At 40.9% G+C, this 22,985-nt stretch overlaps 2 protein-coding genes across 3 annotated transcripts; one reads left to right on the forward strand and one right to left on the reverse strand.

Moving 5' to 3' along the window:
• Positions 1-7,088: 7,088 nt before the first annotated feature.
• On the forward strand, positions 7,089-12,287 carry LOC102722075 (protein SPA1-RELATED 4). Of its 2 annotated transcripts, none has more exons than XR_001551523.2 (7): positions 7,089-8,187; positions 8,286-8,443; positions 9,132-10,077; positions 10,157-10,326; positions 10,434-10,745; positions 11,221-11,280; positions 11,874-12,287. XR_001551523.2 is itself a non-coding variant. In XM_006646217.3 (7 exons), the coding sequence occupies exons 1-7, from the start codon at positions 7,633-7,635 to the stop codon at positions 12,060-12,062; spliced, it is 2,367 nt and encodes a 788-aa protein (XP_006646280.2). In that variant the 5' UTR covers positions 7,092-7,632; the 3' UTR covers positions 12,063-12,287. The 2 variants fall into 2 exon arrangements, 1 of the variants encoding a protein (XP_006646280.2); XM_006646217.3 differs by having other exon boundaries at positions 7,092-8,187; positions 10,157-10,303.
• A 4,336-nt stretch (positions 12,288-16,623) lies between these two features.
• Positions 16,624-17,586, reverse strand: LOC102722358 (non-classical arabinogalactan protein 30-like). The gene is made up of 2 exons (XM_006646218.1): positions 17,370-17,586; positions 16,624-16,937 (listed from the first exon to the last, which is right to left on the reverse strand). Exons 1-2 carry the CDS (start codon positions 17,584-17,586, stop codon positions 16,624-16,626), a joined length of 531 nt encoding a protein of 176 aa, XP_006646281.1.
• Positions 17,587-22,985: the final 5,399 nt, after the last annotated feature.

A 22,985-nucleotide genomic window follows, 5' to 3' on the forward strand; every position in this document is an offset into this window, starting at 1 on the left:
GAACAATATTAGTAAAAGTACAATCCTACAATATTATCATGCGCTTGTCCAATATGGTCTATCAATCTATCATGGTTCCATGAGCTCATCATGTCATGAAAATTCTTTCCTCCGTTTTATAATATAAGATGTTTGATTTTTTTACCAGCAATGTTTGATTATTTGTCTTATTCAAAAAATTATTAAAATATCATTTATTTTACTTATGACTTACTTTATTATCAAAAGAACTTTAAGCATGACTTGATATTTTTTATGTTTGTACGAAATTTTTAATAAGACAAATGGTCAAACGTTGTAACTAAAAAAATCAAACATCTTACATTATGAAACGAAGATAGTATTTATTATGGACTCATATCTTGTCGTTAGGGCTGTCAAAAAAACTCGAAACTCGAGAGCTGCTCGAGCTCGGCTTGTTTCAGGCTCGATTCGAGCTCGGCTCGAGCTCCTAACGAGCCGAGCTCGAGCCTGATCGGAAGCTCGCGAGTTTTCTCGAGCCAAACTCGAGATTCTCACAGGCTTACATATACATGTTATTTTTAATTTGATAAAATAGTAAATTAATAATAAATTATTATATATTTAAATGATATATTAATTTGTTTTAGTATTATATATTAATTTTAAATCTTATTTATAATTTATTTAATATAGTTGACTTAAAATTATTATTTTATTTACACATATCATAAAAATATATATATATATATATATTATATACTCAAACCGAGCTCGAGCCGAGCTCATGAGCCTAACCGAGCTCGAGCCGAGCCTATCTAAGAGCTCGAAGGTTTACTAGGCTCGAGCCTGTGTCAAGCTCGAGCCTAGACAGGCCAGCTCGCTTGAGCTCGGCTCGTTGACAGCCCTACTTGTCACGTCGGTGTGTCCTCTATCCTATGAACTTAATTTGTGTGTGATGTGATGGTATGATATAGGTGAACTTTGGTTATATTACTTGTCAAACTTATTGTCAATTTGCTATATTGTTAAGCTTTTGTCCACGGCAAACTTATTATTTGTGGTATATACTTACGTGGTCAATTGGTTATGAATGACATTATTTTATTACGTATGACATGATGTATTGACATGGGTATAATTGTAAGAAGTCCTATGGTTGTGCACTCATGCATGAGCATGACCGAATATACGCTATTCTAGTTCATTTGTTTTCGATATGAATTTTTGACTTGCAACCATTATCAATACAATTACTTCTTAAGGTTCTATTTCCAAAATTCTGATATTACCGCGCTATCGTTTCGTTTTTTAAGATATAAAAACGATAGAGACATTCCAGATCGTTTTTATCCTAAACACATAGGGTGTACTAACAAAATGGCTGCAAGCCTGCAAAGGATACGAGCCCGTAGAGGCGTAGACGATACTATTAGTTAGAAAAATGATCTCATCTTTTTTTTATATTTATGTTTATAAGTTAAATTTTAAAATTTTAATATTAAATTTAAAATTGATGTGGTTTTTTTACCAAAGATTATTTTTAGTATTGGTTTTTAAATCACTAAGAATATATAATATATAAATTTTTATTTATAAGTTATTATTCGTTTGTAAATATATCATTTGTTTTTCTATAAAGCACTTAAACAATTATTCTAATATTGCCTGGCCCCATTTTCCCCTAGTGTTGGCTCGAGGAGCAAGCGCATGACACATCGGCACCAGTGAGGTGGGCGTGTCTGCCTCGATGATTTGGGTTGAGAATTTTCAAAAATATTGGAACTTTGAACTACATCAGGTCTTAGGCCCCGTTCAATTAACAAAAAAAAGATCTTAGGCCCCGTTCAATTAACAAAAAAATTTGAGAGAGAGGTCACATCAACTCTCATAATTTTCTTCATAATTATAATTAGTTTTAATATTTATACATCTTTAATGCTTTTAGATGTTAAAGATTTAATATAATATTTTTAAAAAAAGTTTTTAGGATTTCTCTCTAAAATTTGATACTTCTACTGAGGAGCGATGCGGCGGTGGACGGGATCAGAATTAATCGACGAGACGACGACGCCTGGACCAACGCAACACCAGTGTCCGAAGTCCGAACGCAGCCATCGCCGTGGCCGACGCCCATCCGCTCCGCCTTTTGACTTAGCTTGCGCGGCGCCACTGTGCAGTTCACGTGGGACTAAGGGCCCCGTCCGGTCCGCTCCACCGGCAGAGCAGTACACTGCGCTCCGTTAGAGCATCGAACAGATCATCCATATATTTATTCGGATGATTATCTAAAATAATTTTATCCTCTATATCTTTTTTACTTTAGTAAATTATTTATATATATATATGATATCCGCTATATTTCTTTAAAGGATGGAGAGAACATCTAAATATAAAGTTTTTATCTGAATATGGATGACATCTAAAAATAGAGAATAAGATGGATGTTTTACTGGAGTTTAATCGGATGAGATAAATAAACGGTTGGAGATGCTCTTAGGAGAAAATTGCTATTTTGCCATCGTCAAAACGTGGTTTCGCTAGAATAACACTTCTAGTTTTGAATTCACTATAATACCATTCTCAAGTCAGTGCAACAAGTTGTAATGCCATTTTCAGTCATTTGATGCAGAAGAAAATGTTTTTGCTCTTTCTTCCTTGATGAGTTTACCATATTACCCCCATAGTATAGGTAATAAGCTATTTTAGTAGATTAACTGGCATGGCAATTAGAGAAATATTTTTTAAAAACAATAAATAATAAAGTATATAATATCAAATAAGGCGGTGAGTAAGTCATATATTTATTACAAAATAAAATACATATAAAAATAAAATAAAATTATATATACACCAATACACCACTCAATCATAATTCTAAGGACTGTAATAATATTTGAGTAGTTAATTTAATTAACATTTCGCATCACAATTGTAAATTTTATGTTAGAATTTTAGGTTTCCTTCACACTCAAATTTGCAAGTTAAAGTCTTTTTCAAGTCAATGGACTAGGGGCGTAAATGCCATTTCAATGTAAACAACAATGCAGAATTGAATTTTTGGAGGAAAAATGAGGCAAATGGTATTTTAGCGTGCTGCATCGGTTTGAGAATGGTATTTTAGCGAAATCAAAACTAAAAGTGGCGTTATAGCGAAACCGCTTTTTGAGAGTGGTAGAATAGCAATTTTCTCTGCTCTTAGTTCCACGTTACGTTACGAGTTTGTCTAGATTTATTCATATATCTGTACTACTTTAAATATTTCTAGTGATGGTGGCAGTGAATCTGTCATTCCACTAATTTCTATATTTCTTTTGCAAATTAGGCCATAGTATTTCCTGATATTATGGAATAGTTTATATTTGGTTCAAAACAAGTGATATTAGTATAGTTGATAAAAAATTTCTATAACATTTTATAATATATTTTCATAGTAAAGCACGGGTATTTTGCTAGTCAATATATATATTTTGTATATATATCTAGATTTATTAGCACATATAATATGAAGGAAGGAAATAGTTGGTTTAAGAGCAAAGTTTTATAATAAAGATAACGTCACTTTTATTTTGTCTGCATAAATAATTATTAATTAAGATATGATATATAACATATCACCTCTACATTAATTTATAGTATACTAATTTCAATTATTGATTACCCAATCTCTAGTTTATATTTCTCCTTTTTCTCTTAAAAATTATGTAAGTTTACCCCTTGCATAAGTGACAATTTATTCTCTCTCTTCCCTTCTCCCATTCATCTCACCATTTAACCATACATGTCATCTTGTGATATGTGTCAAAAGGCTCATATTACTTGCTCTAATTGATTCCATTGTCCCTCCACTCACTCTGCAATTTGTGCAAGGTTTTGTTTTACCTTGAGCTAATAATATGGAGTAATTTTCTATACAAAGGGTTCATTGTATTTACATGTATTATTCCTTGGTTTTTTATCCATGCTTACCAAACTGCTAAATAACTCCTTGATGCCTAACAGAAGATCGGTTTCTGCATTAAATCGTATTTCTGTTCGTCGTTGCTTCCCGGATTGAAAAACAGAAAAGATCACAGCTGGCTGCTTCTCTGGAATCAAACAGAGAAAGATCGTTGTTGGCGGCTTCTCCGGACGAAACAGAAAAGATTGTTGCCGCTGGTTTCTGCTGCATCATTCTCTGGATTGAAACAGAAAATAACAACTTGTTGCTCTTCCGGCTAAAAAACAGAAATTACTATAGCATGATTGATCCAACAGTGAAATTATGAAATTTATATTCCTCCAGCAAGAAAACAGAAAATATTGTTGCTGTTCTTCCGGATTAAAAACATAAATTAGTATCACCTTTCGAAATTTGTATTCATCCATCTAGAAAATAGAAAATATTGTTGCTTCTCTTCCAGAATAAAAACATAAATTAGTATTACCGTATTTCAGATCGTTTCTGCTTCTCCGGCTAGGAAACAGAAAAGATCGTAGTTGTATTCCTCCGGCTAGAAAACAGAAAATATTGTTGAAATAGAAATAACGTTAAAACAGAAATTAGTATAACGTGATTGTTAAAAAACAGAAAATAACGTTAAAAAAACAGAAAATATTGTTGGAACAGAAAATAACGTTAAAAACAAAAAATATTGTTCAAAATAGAAATTAGTACAACGTGATTGATCCAACACTGAAATTTTGAAATTTATATTCCGGATAAAAAGCAAAAAATAGTATTACCGTACAGATCCTTTCTGCTTCTCCGGCTAGGAAATAGAAAAGATCTTAGTTGTATTTCTCCGTCTAGAAAACAGAAAAGATCTTTGAAACAGAAAATAACTTGCGTTGCTGCTCTTTCGGTTAGGAAACAGAAAGGATCATTCAAACAGAAATTAGTATTACCGTATTTTAGACGTTGGATGCTTCTTCGGCTAGGAAACAAAAAGGATGTTCGTTAAAAAATTGGTCTGTTATTTTTCCACCCTTTCAAATGTTTAGTATAAGATGTTTAGTATAAGAGTAGCTACACCTGGTAGTAGGACAGAGACTTTATATATATATATATATATATATATATATATGATCATCTTATATTTCTAAAATAGTTTTTTCAAATTTATAGCAATTAATTATATCTTTTATTTATGAAATAGCTAACATAGAAATTAGATAATGTTTCGTCTTTATCTAACAAAAGAATGCAGTAAACTATACACAAACTCTATGAAAAAAGAGAGAAAGAAATAGTACATTGATCAAACAATGCTTGCAATCAGTGTATTAGAGCTATTACAGAGGTAATGTGTGCCATCTCTTACTACCTCGTCTTTTCACTTCTACTTATACCTAAAAGCTAAATTTTATTTTTTTAACTTTAAATTTGAAGTGTTTTTTGTTTTTATTGTACTTTATTTTGTATCATTAACTTTTAGATCGCTAAGAATATCTGTATAAAAAATTTATTCACAAATAATTTTTTATTTTCAAATATGTCATTTGGCTATTTTCCATAAAAACAAACTATCACCCTCTTATTTAATAAGTTCTTTACAAGTACAAAAGTGAAGACAGTATATATCTCTATTATTAAACTACAGACATTTATATGCTGATCTCAAGATCTTGCCTTAAAAGATGACGCGAAGGGAGGAGAGAGAGGACGAGTCAACCCTTATGCTTGCTCTGTTTTTTACTTTATATGATTGACTTTTAAATTCATATTTAGTCATTCGTTGTATTAAAAATTAATTAATATTTTATTATGATTTAATTTATTGCTAATTTTTAAAATGATTTATAATTCTATATATTTAGATAAAATTTTTGAATAAGATAAAGAGTTAAATATAGATATAAAAGTCAATGACGATAAATTTTAAAAACCTTGGGAGTACAAGGCAACCTATACGCACTAGAAATAGAAAAGTTTTTTTTTGTCCTTGAAATAGAAAAGTTGATCCGTAGATATAGTACTTGTGCTACTGAGATCGAAGCAGTATATAGCACACGTTGGTTTTAAACTTATGTAAATAAACAATGTTGATAAAATCGGCGGTACATATCATTTCTTTCATAAAACTTGATCCAAGTATACTTTCTGCGAAAGATCGAGATTAAAATAATCCAATCCCGAGCAGCCGGACGGGGTTGGGGACGTGAGGAGGTGAGGTACATCAGCACAAGCTCGAGCCCTCACGCTGAAAGTTCTGTTCATCTGCTTTTCTGCTCCAGTGGTTTCTGTCATATTTAAACCGTACGTTATCATATTTAAACGTAGATACGTGGCCCGTGCATGGGAGCCACCTCGAAGTCCCCAACTCCGACGTGCGGCCCCCATCTCTCCACGTATCCCCCCTTGCGAGGCCGCGGCCGAAAGGGTGTAGCCTAGCTGCTAGCCCTTCACTCGGCCCAGCGCCCTCTGAAATGTGGGGGCGTCGTAGCGCATACGGGGAGCCCGGCCTCACCGACAGCGACTCGTCACCCGATCGATGGGTAATTAGTGCGGTTTCGACAGTACGCTCGCTGGCTAATCGGGGCATGCTAAAAAAAAAGATGGCCGGCCAGTCCGCCGCTCTCTTGGATAACCAAGTGGCTTACTACTGGTGGCTTTCCTAATCCGCTCCTCCCCCCTTGGTTCCTTCCTCACGCGCACCGAGACGGCAGTGGGGCGCCGACAGGTGGGCCGCCACGGAGGCGCAGGCCGGCTGTCATCGGCGGTGGGCAGTCAACAGGTGCAGCGCGCGTGTCTCCGGGTCTCCATGTTTTCGGTCGCCCGGCCGTTTCCATTATTGGTAGCGCCACGTCAGCAGGGTCAGCTCCCCCCCTGTTCTTTTTTATACTCGTGTATATTCCGCAATGCTTCCGTTTTTTCCGTCCTCGTGTTCGACGCAAATCTTCTTCGGAATCGCCTGCGAGAGACCCTGAGCACATTACTATTAACAGTATAGAACTGTTGAAGGGAAGGTAACCGGGAGTAGTAGTTAGCGGCGTGCACTAGCTGGTGGCCAGTGGCCACGCCTACTCCATCGCCTTCCCCCTTTTCTTTTCCCGTGGTGTTGATGAGCGGGGCGACGTGTTTTGTGGCGTCCAGCGTCTTGTTTTCGTGCCGTCTATATCTCTCCGCGCGTTTGGAGTTTTCGGGTGGGTTTTTGGTGGGTAGCGGCGTGGCGCGGGGGTAGCAGCAGTAGCAACGCATCAGGAGCATTTGGTTAGCTAGGCAGTTTCAGGGGAGAGCTTTGCTGCCGCTGGTCGCTGTGCATTGAAGAGTTGGAGCTGACCTGCTTGTGGCTTGCTCGGTTCGAGGGTAAGGGTGCCGGGCGTTTGTGCGGCTGGGAGGCGGCTATCGAAGCTGGGGAGAAATTAAAGCAGCAAAGGCCCGCGATTTTAAAGCGGGTTTGTGTGGCTCGCTGCTCGCCGCTACTGTGTTCCTCTCGCATCGCCTCGTCTCGTCTAGTCTCGTCTGGCTTCTCTTTCTCCCTCTCTCTCTCTCTTGCGAGGTTCTCAGGTCAGGTCAGGTCGCTGCCGCGGGTCTCAGATCCTTATCTCCTTGCTTGCTCTGCTGCGGCCTGCGGGAGCGGGGCCATTCGGAGCCTGGATATGGGGTCTGTTGAGCAGTGGGTGGAAGGGGAGGGCGCGCCGAATCGGAGGTGATCCGGCCATGGGGTAGGCTGGGTGGGTGCGGCGGGTATGGAGGGGTCCCGTGTGGACGCCGTGGCAGGCGGGCGGCGGTGGGGGAAAGGGGAGGAGGGTGGAGGAGGAGGAGGTGGTGGCGGAGGGAGGAGAGGAGGGGAGGACGGGGGTGAGGTGAGCCTGCGGGAGTGGCTGGACCGGCCCGGCCGGGCGGTGGAAGCTCCAGAGTGCCTGCACGTGTTCCGCCAGGTGGCGGAGTCGGTGGCCATCGCGCACGCGCAGGGGGTGGCCGTAGGCAGCGCGCGTCCCTCGTGCTTCGTCGTGTCGCCGCCCTTCGCCCGCGTCGCGTTCATCGAGTCCGCCTCCGGCTCGGACGCCTCTGGCTCCTGCTCCGGCTCCGATGGCTCGGAGGAGGGCGACCCGGACACCTCGCCTCCGCGGCGACGACGAGACGGCGCCGGCCGAGGGGAAGACCGCGGGGGCAAGACGTTCCCGCTGAGGAGCGTGCTGGCGATGGAGCTCAGCTGGTACACCAGCCCCGAGGAGGCCGACGACAGCGGCGGTGCTACCTTCGCCTCCGACGTGTACAGGTTGGGGGTGCTTTTGTTCGAGGTGCGCGCGGTACTTGAGATCAATGTGCTGTTATTTCTCAGCATGCACTGCTTGTCCTCAGCTCATCGCTGATTTTATGTATACGGCTGTGGCTGCAGCTGTTTTGTACGTTCGAGACGATGGAGGAGAAGAGGCGAGCAATGGCGAACCTACGGCACCGTGTCCTACCTCCACAGTTACTGCTCAAGTGGCCCAAGGAAGCATCCTTCTGTCAGTTGCTGATGCACCCTGTGCCGGACACCCGACCGAAGATGGGGTGCGTGTCATATGCTCATGTGCGGTAAAATTAGCAGTATAGCTAGGAGTTGTTTGTTTCACACTTGACATCAGGAAGTACTTTATTACTAGACTACTGCTAATATACTTCACCAACACGTTGACACTGCATTTGTTCCCTATTACTCCTAATAAATAGGTAGATCGTACACTACATGCTAAAACTATGTTATTTGGGTCGGATAAGCATGGGATTAAGGATTAGGCCTAGATTGATAATGCATACAAAAACTTCATTGTTCAAATCACTGCAATAGTAGAAAAGTTAAAATAATTAGCCAGCCCTCATGTAATTGCATGGTCTAAACATTTTCAGCCAATGAGCCAATGTTCTATAATCCAAGGTTACTTGTATTTCCTATTCCATAATTAGTCATGAATCATAGCTTCATGCGTACTTGAACTTCAATGTTTTTATATAAAAGAAATTTTCTTTGTTGCAATTGAAGTATGTGCCTTACAAAGTGAAAAACAGAAGTGTCTGTATTTCCCTTTCATGTAAATATGTCATGTTTCTTGATACTCAGTTTATTTTGCCTTAATTAAAGATGAGGTTTGTTTAAGAACATTATGGCATTTAGTAAAGCTTCACCCTGGTAGATTAATTATGGAAAGCATACGAACCTTTTTATCCCAATGAATGAAACTGTATTCTTTTTGTTTGACAGTGAGGTGCTACAAAGTGAGTTCCTTAATAGGTCAAGAAATAGTCTGGAGGAGCGTGAAGCAGCACTTCGATTACGTGAAGAGATAGAAGAACAAGAATTACTGCTGGATTTTCTTCTGCAACTACAGAGAAGAAAGCAAGATATTGCAGACAATTTGCAGGATACCGTTGCATTTCTCTCTGCTGACATCAATGAAGCAATGCACCAGCAGTCAGCTCTGGGGCAATGTGGAACCTTCTCATTTGAGTTGGATAAAGAGGTGTGCTCTGAAACTGTTGAAGATCAGAGCGATTGTGGATCCAGAAAGCGTTTCCGACCAGAGTTACCAGCTGTAGATATGGAGGAACAGAATCGTAGTCTCGAAGAATGTTCAGGAACAGTTCCATCATCTGTGCTAATCCAGGAAACTGTGTTGTCTAAAAGCTCTAGGCTAATGAAGAACTTCAAAAAACTTGAAACAGCATATTTTCTGACAAGATCCAAGGTGGCAAAGCAAGTTGGGAATCCAGTAAGTAGTTGTCATCAAGTTGTGCGAAGGACTACTGGGTCGCCTGTTGTGACTGAGGGAAGTTCAATAGATGATTTTGCTTTGGAAGGGCATTATGGTACAAGGCAAAGAGGTTGGATGAACTCTTTTCTTGAGGGATTGTGTAGTTACTTATCATTCAGTAAGTTGAAAGTGAAGGCAGAACTGAAGCAGTGCGATCTGCTGAACTCATCAAACTTAGTGTGCTCTGTAGGCTTCGACCGGGATAAAGAGTTCTTTGCAACTGCCGGTGTAAATAAGAAGATAAAAGTGTTTGAATATAATATGATTGTAAATGAACATCGTGATATTCACTATCCTGTAGTTGAGATGTCTAATAGATCAAAATTAAGTTGTATTTGCTGGAACAGCTACATGAAGAGCCATATAGCATCTAGTGACTTTGAAGGTATCGTACAGGTATGCACTCCTGTGAGGAACATTTGTTATATTTGCATTTGATGAAATGACCGTTATTAAGTATCCCCTTATTTTTTAGGTTTGGGATGTTACCAGGAGCCAAGTTTTCGTTGAAATGAGGGAACATGAGAGGCGTGTGTGGTCGGTGGACTTCTCGCTTGCGGACCCAACAAAATTGGTTAGCGGGAGTGATGATGGTTCAGTGAAGCTGTGGAATATGAATCAGGCAATTCTATTCTTGCACCTGGTGTATGTCAGCTTTTGAACTACCGATAACATGGTTATCGAAACTTATGTCTGCAATAGTAGACTAACTGTGCCTCTACCACAGTAACATTTTTCCTTGACCTTTGCAGGCTGGGAGTGTTGGGACTATCAGAACAAGAGCAAATGTATGCTCTGTGCAATTTCAACCTGATTCTGCTCGCTCCATTGCCATCGGCTCAGCAGATCACAAAATTTACTGCTATGATCTTCGAAATATACGAGCTCCTTATTGTACATTACTTGGCCACACAAAAACAGTTAGCTATGTTAAGTATGTGGATGCATCAACTATAGTATCCGCATCTACTGACAACTCATTGAAGCTCTGGGACTTGTCCATGAGCCAGGCAAGGATAATTGACAGTCCGCTTCAGACATTTACAGGTCATACGAACACAAAGGTTAGATAATCCTGCATAGCATTTTTTGTTACAGTGGTAGGCTTTCTCCGGATATTATTCTGGACATGGTTTTTTATATGTAATATAATGATTATCCAGTGTAATGCAGTTTTTGGCTTTTTGCACAACCCTAAATCGTTGTTCATGACCAGGCTTAGCGTCAACAAGTAAAATGTAATTGAGCAACGTTCTAGGTAGTAGTTGAGCAGCAGAGAAGCCTCTAGTGCCTAATCATTGACTGGTTTGGCCAAATTGGCTAGGCAGGTCGTTCGCAGAGCACCTAAGCACTGCCTGGGTTGGCTAGCTGGACATCATTAAGGCCACTTGCCTACTTTCTTGAGATTAAAATTGACTTTCGATATTAAAGTTGTATCATATGCCCTTTATTGGCATTCTTTTTAGTTTCTTTCATGCTGGTAAGGAAGAATACATTGTTTTATAGTTAATTAAGTTATTCCTTATACCTGTTGAACAGAATTTCGTTGGACTTTCTATATCTGATGGTTACATTGCTACTGGCTCAGAGACAAATGAGGTATGTTTGCTAAGTTTCCACTGACTTTTCTGCTGATCATTTGAAGGTTATTGCAACGTCATACAATGATACCATCTTTTATGCAAAGCTATTCACTACAGTTGCTTTAATACAATAAACTTTGCTTCAAGCATGCTCCTGATTATTATTGATTGATAGTTTGGCCATTTCTTTGCATGCCTTTGTGCTGAAATGTCAATTCCAATGATCACTCAGGAGCAATATAGTTTCTTTGGTAGATATGGTAAATTTTATGGCACCTTTTAATTTATTTACTGAAACTTTTGTATTACTTACTTAAGAGAACATGGCCAAAAGGGCCTATAAAGTGCCATGAAAAGGGATTATTTTGTTGTGTTGTAGCTTGTAACCAATCAAATGTATGCCAAATTTATGCGAATGAATGTTTTTGCTCACCTATACCCTTAATGTGCAAGGGATTTTGTGCCTTAAGATGATATTTGGTATTGAAAACATAGGTGTCAAACCTGAAGATACTCGTGTTGTTTTACTACACATGGCTGTATTTTTTTTATCTTTGGTTTATATTAATTCAAATGTCTAATTTTCCTTTCCATCTCGTGTTACTTCAGGTTTTTGTCTACCATAAAGCATTTCCGATGCCAGTCTTGGCATATAAATTCAGTGTCACAGACCCTATATCAGGCCAGGAGATTGACGATCCTTCACAGTTCATTTCATGCGTGTGTTGGAGAGGGCAGTCTTCAACGCTTCTTTCTGCTAACTCCAGCGGGAACATTAAAATCTTAGAAATGGACTGACCCTGTGCAAACGGTGTGCGCGCGCGCATCCAGTTTCCAATAGAAATGAACTGACTTGACACTAAGGGTGTGTGTGCTCTGGCGTTGAAACTTGGCACTCAAATGCAGAGAAGTCTATAGGGTGCGATGTAACTTTACTAGAGTTGAGAGTTAGGAGATTGATAGAACGAGTGGTAGACGTATCAGAGTTAGCGTAGGGATTAGATAGCAAACGTAGCATAAATAGAGAGTATTTGTGGTGCTGGCTGTCCAAGAAGGAAAGGTTTTGTACATCATTGGGAGGTATACTTGTATAGGCAATCAATCCAAGCTTTTAGGTAACATCAGGCTTCAGCCGTTCGTATTTTGCATTCCTCCCGTTCTGTTCCTGTCGTGTTTGGAGTTTTGAAATACAAGGAGCTAGGTCCCCTAATTTATTTTGTACCAAGGAGTAGGTAGAGCATCTTCGAGAAAATGGTTATCTCACTTGTCATAATTAAATTTGGTAACTTTGAACAAAAAATGTCTTTTAAGAGAGTGTATTTGAATGATTAAGTTCTCAACGGTCAAATCTAGTAACTCATTTTGGTCTTATGTGGGTGAGGACTCTCTTGTTATCCTTCCCTTGTTAGGATTTGTTAGGATTTAAAGAGTGAGGATGGATATTCTCTTGAAGATGCTCTATGAATTCGAGTTGCCAAAACTAAAATGAATAGCTAAATTTTGATTTGGAGAGTTAAACTCTTAAAGATGCTCGATGGGATTTATTTATGTGCATGAGTTCCTCGCGTTCCGAAGGGCCTGAAGCAACAAAGTGTAACACGCGGGTCTCGCAGCGTCCGCGTGCTTGGATTCCGTCGTGAGCAAACTAGGGGCCCAGGTCCCAACTGCCCAGCGGCCAGACTGGTTTTTAATGAATTCAAATCGGATTCGTGATCACGGCGCTTGCCGATTTGAACTTTATCACGCTCGGCTCGCTACGAAAGATCTTCATACGCGGATACGCTGCACGACCCGTAGCCGCCGTAGGCCGTAGCTCCGTAGGTTGCAACTAAACACAAACCAATCATTGGCCAATCAATCACAGCTCAAACCCTACGCGTTACTACGTCGTCTTCACAACTGATTGCGGGGAGTGTTAGCATGGCGCCACTGACCGTCGGGGAGGCAAGGCCGAGCGTTTCCTCCGACAAGTCGTGGTTGCACACCGCCGCTATACCATGCACGACAATGTTAGCCTTGCCGGCCATGGTGTTCGCCGCTCCTTCCTTCTTCATCGCCGTCCCGTGGCGGCTGCCGATGTTGATCTCGTGGGGCGTCTACGTGTCGCTGGGCTTTGCCGTCTCGTGACATACGTGAATTTGTTCCTGCCGCTCACTCCGGCGGCCGTGGACGAGGACATCCGCAACGTCGGGTTAGGCTGGATCGGCGCCACCCTCGGGCTAATCAACGGCATCCTTCTGACCCTGGGGAGCAACCTGCTCATGATGGCCTTCACTTGCGTTGTTTCCGTGCTCATTGTCGGCATGCTCGTGCTCTGGGCATTCCTCGTTGGAAGGTACGGCCGGCCGGAACGTGTTCCTCTCTCCACGTCCACGTCCACATCCACATCCAAACCCGCCGAAGAAATTACATGGCGTGACATACATTGTGTTTATGCCGAAAGAGAGAGTGTACCTCTCTCCACCACGCTCGGATACCAATCCGCCGAAGAGATTACATGGTGTGACATTCCTTGTGCTTACACTGAAGGACAGGTGGTGAGGTACCGACTCCAGATCACCTAGCATGTATATATGACACAAAGGGACTGAGATCACACGCACACGCAGTCATAACTAGGACTGCAAGTGAGTGACTGTATGAAATTTCATCCATTCATTTTTCAAGCTAAGGTTGCAGATCAAATGCTTCGGTATCCTCACTCTAGTGGTGCACAATGGTTTTTCCTGTGTGAACAGAGGCTCTAACATATTAAACCCTTATATGCAATTTGAACGGTTCCGATGTAATACCGTCATACTAGCCACTGCACACTAACCAAATGCAGCGCGGAGAAGATCGGACGGACGAGGATGACGGGATGGGTCAATTGGGTTCTCAAGCAAGCAATTGTTGGGCCGTGATAGGGCTATACATCGAGCTATTAAGGTTTTATCCAGACCATTGAGATTTGATCCAACAACTGATGTTCTTTCAGATGACGTGGATCCAACACAAAATAGGAAAAATGTAACAAGTACAGTACTATATAGGTGGTTTCACTTATAAAGGTTTGGGTAGGTTTATAGGATTGGCAATACTCATGTATCTTCCTGAGTCATTTTATGAGGTATAGAACAAACGGAATGTGTAGGATCGAACAAGATCAAACAAATCTATCAGAGGGGGGTGAATGGTAGGGAAAAAAATAAAACCCAAAAATCTTTCGTGAAATAAAGGATTACCTCTGTTGAAGAAATTGACGATGGCTTGCTACCTTGATCGCGTCGCTTCTGTGTCGCCGCTACCTTGATCACGCCGCTCATGTGCCGCCGAACAGATCATCGAATTGCGCCACTCCTATGACGTCGATCGGATCGTCGAAATCCAAAAAATCACCAGTAGATGAAAGCCGAAAAAGTAGATTGAATGATCTTGACTTTATTGTATCAACTGGTATTTACAAAGTACACCAACAGCACTCCTATCAAAATCGTCGATCTAGAATCAACAACTAAATCTCATAAAAAGCACACACTAGGGACACACCCCTCGGCACCTATTTATATCAAAAAGGTCCATCACCAAACAACTGTTGTTCTTTCAGATGACGTGGATCCAACACAAAATAGGAAAAATGTAACAAGTACAGTACTATATAGGTGGTTTCACTTATAAAGGTTTGGGTAGGTTTATAGGATTGGCAATACTCATGTATCTTCCTGAGGCATTTTATGAGGTATAGAACAAACGGAATGTGTAGGATCAAACAAGATCAAACAAATCTATCAGAGGGGGGTGAATGGTAGGGAAAAAAATAAAACCCAAAAATCTTTCGTGAAATAAAGGATTACCTCTGTTGAAGAAATTGATGATGGCTTGCTACCTTGATCGCGTCGCTCCTGTGTCGCCGCTACCTTGATCACGCCGCTCATGTGCCGCCGAACAGATCATCGAATTGCGCCACTCCTATGACGTCGATCGGATCGTTGAAATCCAAAAAATCACCAGTAGATGAAAGCCGAAAAAGTAGATTGAATGATCTTGACTTTATTGTATCAACTGGTATTTACAAAGTACACCAACAGCACTCCTATTAAAATCGTCGATCTAGAATCAACAACTAAATCTCATAAAAAGCACACACCAGGGACACACCCCTCGGCACCTATTTATATCAAAAAGGTCCATCACCAAACAGGAGTATGACTCCTTATACTAAAAGGACTCATCTCTTAGTTTTCCTAATCAAATCCAACATATGCCAAAATCAGACACGGCCGCAGAAGGCTAAACGTGCTACAGTAGTCCGACTGCTACAGTATCCGCCGCGCTACAGTAATCCAGGTCCGCCACAGTAATCCGATCCGGTTGCTATAGTACCGTGCGCTACAGTAATCCGGCACTGATTACTGTAGCGAATTTCCTTTTCTTTTCTGTCCAATTTTGATCCGATTTACTTCGTGACTTTTCCAGCGCTTACACATACAACATGAAGCACGTTACGATTCCATCCCACACGATGTTCTTCCACCGTGTATCATCTTATATCCAATATCGTCACCCGACATACTCGATCATCTGGACCTCAGCTTCTCTCTAAGCCTAGCCATGATCCCGCCGTCGTTGACCGATACTGACCTCCAACTCACCTACACACAGAAATAAACCAACCGTTTTCGGGCACAGATATCGTAACTTGACCCACATTAATCACACACACTCGCACCAATACCTTAATTGTTTCCAAACCAAATTCAATTTATAAACCAAATCACAAGCCAATTGTTCATCAGAAAATATTAATCATGCATATAATCTTACATAATGGTGTGGTACTTCTATGTGTCCATCTCCTAGCATATTACCTGGATTCTTTTGTTACCAATATCAATGGTGTATTTTTTCGTGAAAGATAAAAGTTTGTCTAATATTTTATAATTATTTAACACTATAAATAATAAAATTAACTTCTATAAAATTTAAAAACTACTACGTACTCTATAAATGTAAGATAATGAACTTCTAAGTATATTTTTTTTGCAAAAAAAATACATAGTTTAGCTCTATGAGAAGCGTGCGTGGAAAAAAAAAAGCAACCCAAGTGAGGTGATGTGTTACACTTTGTTTAAAGGGCAAAAAAGAGAAAATAATTGTTTTATGGAATATATATATATATATATATATATATATATATATATATATATATACTCACATAATATCGTTATTGCATAACAACTGATTTACTGGATGCGGCAAATGTTAGTGCACCGCGCACACGCCACACACACACAAACTGGCGCCACATTGTAGAGGGTGCGTACTACGCAGGCACACACCACCCCTGCACACCAACGGGCCCGCCCAACACGTTACAGCGCTAACCGGAGGCCCGGCATTTCTTGGGGTCTCGCGGGCCGAAGACGAAGTTTCCGGCGGAGTAGCGCCCTTGCAGCCCGTCGGGGAGCGGCACGAACTCGCGGAACTTGAGCGGCGAACCCTTCCTCCGGCCGGGCTGGAGCGGCACGCCGCACGCCCGCGACGGCGACCGCGGCACGTACACCCTGCAGTCCTTGCTCGCGAACGCCGCCACCTGCTTCCCCGTCTGGATCAGGAAGTAGCCGCGCGCGTCCGTCGCGCCCCACACCGACAGCGCCCATTTCCCTCGCCTGCACCGCAGCAGCGCCGCCGCATCTGCGCATGCAGCAGCAGAAAAAAAAATCACGCTAGTTTTCAGCTGGCCTTGCTTAGTTCCAAAAAGATTTTGTAAAAACATCACATTAAAATTTTTAGACACCTAAGTAAAGCATTAAATATAGATGAATCAAAAAACTAATTACACAGTTATGGAAGAAATCTTGAGATGAATCTTTTGAGCCTAATTAGTCCATGATTAGCCATAAGTGCTACAGTATCAACATGTGCTAATGACGAATTAATTAGGCTCAAAAGATTCATCTCGCGGTTTCTAGGCTAACCGTGAAATTCGTTTTTTCATTCGTGTCTGAAACCCCTTCTGACATCCAGTCAAATATTTAACGTGACATTCCTCCTAAAAATTTTCTCAATCTAAACACCACCTTAGAATCACACGTCCTAGCCTTTAGGTGGCGGGTGGTACTATACTCGGGAGGGGCGACGCGTGCTTGGACTTGACGTAGCCGGCGTAGCGGCAGGCGTTGCACCAGACGACGCCCTCGACGCCGATGGTGAAGTTCACGTCGCGCGCCGGCCGTGGCAGGCCCATGGCGCAGCCGCGGAGAGGGAGGAAGCCCAGGGAGAGGAGGACCACGAGGAAGCCGGACAGGCAGACCGGCTGAAGGTGTCCGACGAACCTAGCCATTGTTTGTTTTTGTCAATGGGTGAAGCTCTCTATGCGTTGCAATTAATGGGTCGTGGCAAAGCCTGAGCAAAGATGGCGCAATTTATAGGATTTGAGGTGATCGATCAGGCCGAGCTAGCGAGGCTAGATTCCGTTTTGTACGTACGGATGATGCGTGTAGGCTAGGCTTTATAAATTCCCATTATCTTAAAAATGCTCACATAGGGGAAAGGAGCTCATGACGTATATGCATGTGGGCTGTGTGACCTACTGGGGTGAGTTGCAAGCGATCTGCGCGCAGCCGGATTCCGGGGTGGCGCCGCTTGCACGCACTCGTTAAATGGATAATGTTGATCGAATCACTTGTTTCGATAGGCACACAAGTAGGCCCACTTGTTCTAAATGTTGTAATCGAGAGGCCTAGGTTAATTAATCATGTTGTGGACTGGTTAGTACGATCTGGTCGGTTGTTCGACTCATCAGGTGTAGAACATGATGCAGCAAACATCTTCGACAAATTTGCAGTTTGCAAATTAACCATGCATGAATAGGCCAAACAAATGAGGTAATAGTTTTTTCGGTACTTGGATCATGTCATTACACTTTTTTCATATTGAAAATATATCACTGCTAATTCATGATATATGTTGTGTATTAATGGAATTTTGTAAAATGTGAACAATGTCATTACCGTCACGTTTTCGGTCATATTCTCCACTTTGCTAGCTACTCCTTATTCATCGTCTCTATATATGGACATCGACTCTAAAAACAGTCACCACTACCATGTCTTTCCAAACATGACTTCCACCGACACTCTCCTCATGGATCATCTGAGCCGCAACCGAGCTCTATTGTCACCAATGGCTCCAGCTGTGGGAGGGGTTGTGTGCAGTAGCGGTGGAGGGTGGGCTCCTCCGGTGGTGGCGAGCGATGGCCCCCATTCGCAAATCCTCAATGTAGACCTCAATATGCACCGTGGATGTGGCAAAGAACCATGAAGATGGTGACTAGCATGACCCCACAATAGTTACGATGATCGGCTTGCTCCGATTTTGATCACCTTGAAATTCAATGGACGACATCACTTATGGCTCCCCCCGACCCCCGCACGTGCGCGCGTGCTTGATTTGACACTTCCTCATCCGCAATGCTTGCAATGAGAAGCTCAACAACGCCTATCATCATGACATGCTCGCCGCTACCTCCTCTAACCACTAGGGAGAGGTGGAGAGAAATGGGAAAGAGAGAAGAGGGGATGGTGGAGGAAAAAAATAGAACTGATAAGTAGCAGATATTATGAATTGTAATGATATTTTGATCAATACAGTAAATTTATAATGACATGAATCTAATTCTCTTACAGATTAATTCAGACACAACACTAGCCCATACCAGCAACAGATTATCGTAACGTTCAAATGTTGAGTGACCATTACAATTAAGCAAGCTAGTAGGGATTAGGAAGTCATGCATGCCATCTGTGTCAATGCACTAAATCTAGACTAGCTTCTTTTAAAAAATCTGGATGCTCCAAATAAGTTATCTAAGGCTAAGTTGGATTCAACGCTTTCCCACGCTGCTGTCCCGTTTTTTCATACACGCACATTCCAAACTACTTAAATGTATGTATTTAATTAAAAAATTATACATAAAAGTCCCTTTAAATATCATATAAATCAATATTTAAATTTTTGTTAACTAATACTTAAATGATTATGCACTAATTTACGCTCCCTTTTGCGTGCCCCCAAACGAACACAGCTGAGGCTGCGTTCGGGAGTGGGGTGGGGAGGGTAAGTATCCGGCGCGAAAGACGTAGTAATAGATTATTACATGATTAATTAATTATTGATTATTAAAAAAATATAAAATAGATTAATATGATTTTTAAAACAACTTTCCTATAGAAACTTTTTACAAAAAATACACCGTTTAGCAGATTGGGAAACGTGCGCGCGAAAAACGAGGGTGATTAGATAACTTACATCGTAGCCGAACACGGCCTAAGTCTTGAACTAAACCTGAATTTGTTTGTTCAAATTTCAAGCTGATTCCTAAACATAGAGAACAAATTCTGTGCATGAATCGGTTGATTCGCTTCAGGTTTTGCTCCAGGCCCCCCGGCTAGCAGAAAAGGGTTGCCGATACTTTGATTTGCATACAAAGGGATGTCTTTCTTCCTGATTGTTTGATCGATGGCGTCTGCCATCGTTCGCCGCCCCACGACGCACGCACGCACGCAGGCCGCAGCTCATGAAAGTCAACCCACCCCGAACAATTTTAGCCGCGGCATCGTACGTATAAACTGAAACTTCGCCATGTGCGCGCGTATCCCTGCCGGCCAACAGTTTTGTCATGGATGGAATGGATTGACCAACAGAACAGCATTGGGTTTCACCCTGAGGCGATATTTAGTTCCCAAAAACTTTCTCCAAAAACATCACATCGAATTTTTAGACACATAAATAAAATATTAAATATACATGAACATTAAAATAAATTACACAGTTACGGGGGAAATCGTGAGACGAATTTTTTTAGCCTAATTAGTATATAATTAGTAATAAGTGCTACAGTAACCAAGCTGTGCTAATACGGATTAATTAGATTTAAAAGATTTGTCTCACGGTTTTCAACCGGAATCTAAAATTTATTTTTTAATTAAACTATATTTAATACTTCAAATATATAACCGTATGTTTCGATGTGACGTTTTCACCAAAACATTTTTCCATCTAAACGGCCCCTGAGTATCCACATTGCAAACCACTAGAGCCTATCGGCTGCGTTTCTCTTTCAGTATTTCTCCTCCGTCCCCTCCAAAAGTCAGAACTGTCTTCTCATAGGCCGTACATATATCGGTTCTTTTTGGGACGTGACGGGCTTTTGGTTGGGCCGGTAATGACTGGACCGGAGCAAACATTTCGCTCCGCTTTCCCCTTGACATCACGTAGCATACGGTAGCAACTATAGCAAGCTAGCACATTCTACGTCCTTCAAGCAAATGAGCAAATCATTATCACTTATCAGTACCTAGTAATATTCCTGTGTGTTATAACGGGTCAAATCCATAAGATTAGAAATAAGCTAGGAGGATAAACTAAGAACAAAGCACTATATATATACTACGATGTTTGTGTGCACGACATAGAAAGAAGCGTATAGACATATTTTACGCAGGACTGCACGTTAAGATTAGAAGAGGGAGGAGGAACAGTACGTTTTATAAGTATTGTATTTTTAAACAATGACATGATCTTTAAAATCAATGTATTTTTTAAAAAATATAACTATAAATAATCATTTACTTTTAATTGTACTCATTATGACTCATCTATACCTGATGTTTTAGTGTTTCTAAACTAAATATTTTAAAAGTTGTTAAGAGTCACAGTTTTAAAAGTTTTTAATTACACTCTGTCCAAAACAACAATAATTATAGATTTTTTTGAGGTAATTGACAGGAGCTCTCCGCTCTGCCTATTCATTAAGAGGGGAAAAGGTCTGATACAAGGCCCAGTCAGGCGTGGGACTCCTAACTGGGTGATTACATCAATAATTATATATTTAGGAGGTGTTTAGATTGAAAAAATTTTTGGGAGAAATGTCACGTCAAATGTTTGACCGAATGTCAGAAGGGGTTTTCAGACACGAATGAAAAATGAATTTCACGGCTAGCCTGGAAACCACGAGACGAATCTTTTGAGCTTAATTAATCCGTCATTAGCACATGTTAGTTACTATAGCACTTATGGCTAATCATGGACTAATTAGGCTCAAAAAATTCGTCTTAATATTTCTTCCGTAACTGTGCAATTAGTTTTTTGTTCATCTATGTTTAATGCTTTATTTGGGTGTCCAAAAATTCGATGTGATGTTTTTAGAAAATAAATGTTTGGAACTAAACAAGGCCTTATAGGGAGCTGAAGAGAAACTTATTGTTTAACAGCAAAGTGACGATATTTTAATTATTAACTATTCCTGGTCGTCTATGTGCTAACTGCATTGCGTCTTCCGTTCTAATGATGGCTCTGACTCCTCACATTACTCAAAAGAAAATAAGAAATGGATGTTCAGTGTTCTCTTTATTCTGGTGGCTATACTAAATAGACCAAAATGTACAGAGCAGAGTGGTACTTGAAAATTATGACTACACATACTAGTCGCAAAATGTACGCTTCCAATTCTTTCAAGGACTGAACTAGTCACTGTAAACAGACTCCCTTTGGTCATAAATATTTCATGCTTAGAATAAAAGTCAGTTAAACTATTAAATCTTTAGTTACTAATTTTATATTAGAAACAATAAGTTTATAAAATATAATGATCAGTAAAATTGTGGTTGTATTTTTTAAAAAAATCAAATATATGTATATCATTTTCTATCTTTAGACTAAGCATGTGAGAAGCTATCGATATTCAAATTTTCAAAAGTTCGATTAAAATATTATTCTAAATATCAAATATAATATTTGTGATCAAAGGGAATACAATAAAACTCCTCTGCCGTGAAATTACTTTGTTCCAAAGTAGAGTACACAACTACACATCAACATTTACTGTTAAAACCAGACTAAGTCTGGCTACCAGTAGTCAGTACTGCATCCTGTACTTTGTCTTTGTTTTGGTTTCAATTACTGAATTGGTGTTACCCTCTGTTCTAAATAAACAGCGGTGAATTAATTACAAACACATGGCGATCTAACAGATACATTCTAGAAGGGGTGTGTGTTAGATTGATCTTTAGTCTTATTAGTCCAACGGCTAATAGGTCTTGATCGCACCCTGATCAGGGGCGTCCAGCCCAAGTAGGCTGGTGGGCCCCCGTCACCCTGCGCTATACAAACAGGGGGTGGAGGCTGACTCGGCACGCGTCCCAAAGTTCGTCGCCGCCACCGCTCCACCCCACAAACCCTGATCCAATCTAGAGAGACGTAGCTAGTGACGGGATACGCCACCGCCGCACCTCAACCTCGCCGGAGCCGCCACGACCTTGCCGAGAGCCTCCCGACCACCATCACCGCTGTCAGCCAGAAGCCGAACAACAACGACGATGGCCGGGTTGTCTTTCTCCTCTGCAAGCAGCTCAACTGATCGGTATCCGAAACCCTAACTCCGTTTTCACACCTGTACAATTATCGTTTATCCATGCAATAGAGAAAACCCAACTAGACCTAGAACCCTAGATGATCCAAATAGACTCTAACAGTGTGTAGTAATATCTGAAGTCTGAAACTTTTCAGGGTAACCATTCGCTCTCGGCTCTAACAATCAGAGGCTTAACAGAGGCGACGACTTATAAGATTCTTACTTCCAGAGTTCCAGTGGCTATTGTTTGAAACTTTGGATCTAGCGAATCGGATGGCCTAGATTTCAACATCTTAAAAAATTTGCAAATTTGCAAACGAACAAATCAT

This window comes from Oryza brachyantha, chromosome 1 (genome assembly GCF_000231095.2).
Source record: "Oryza brachyantha chromosome 1, ObraRS2, whole genome shotgun sequence".
NCBI lineage: Eukaryota > Viridiplantae > Streptophyta > Magnoliopsida > Poales > Poaceae > Oryza > Oryza brachyantha.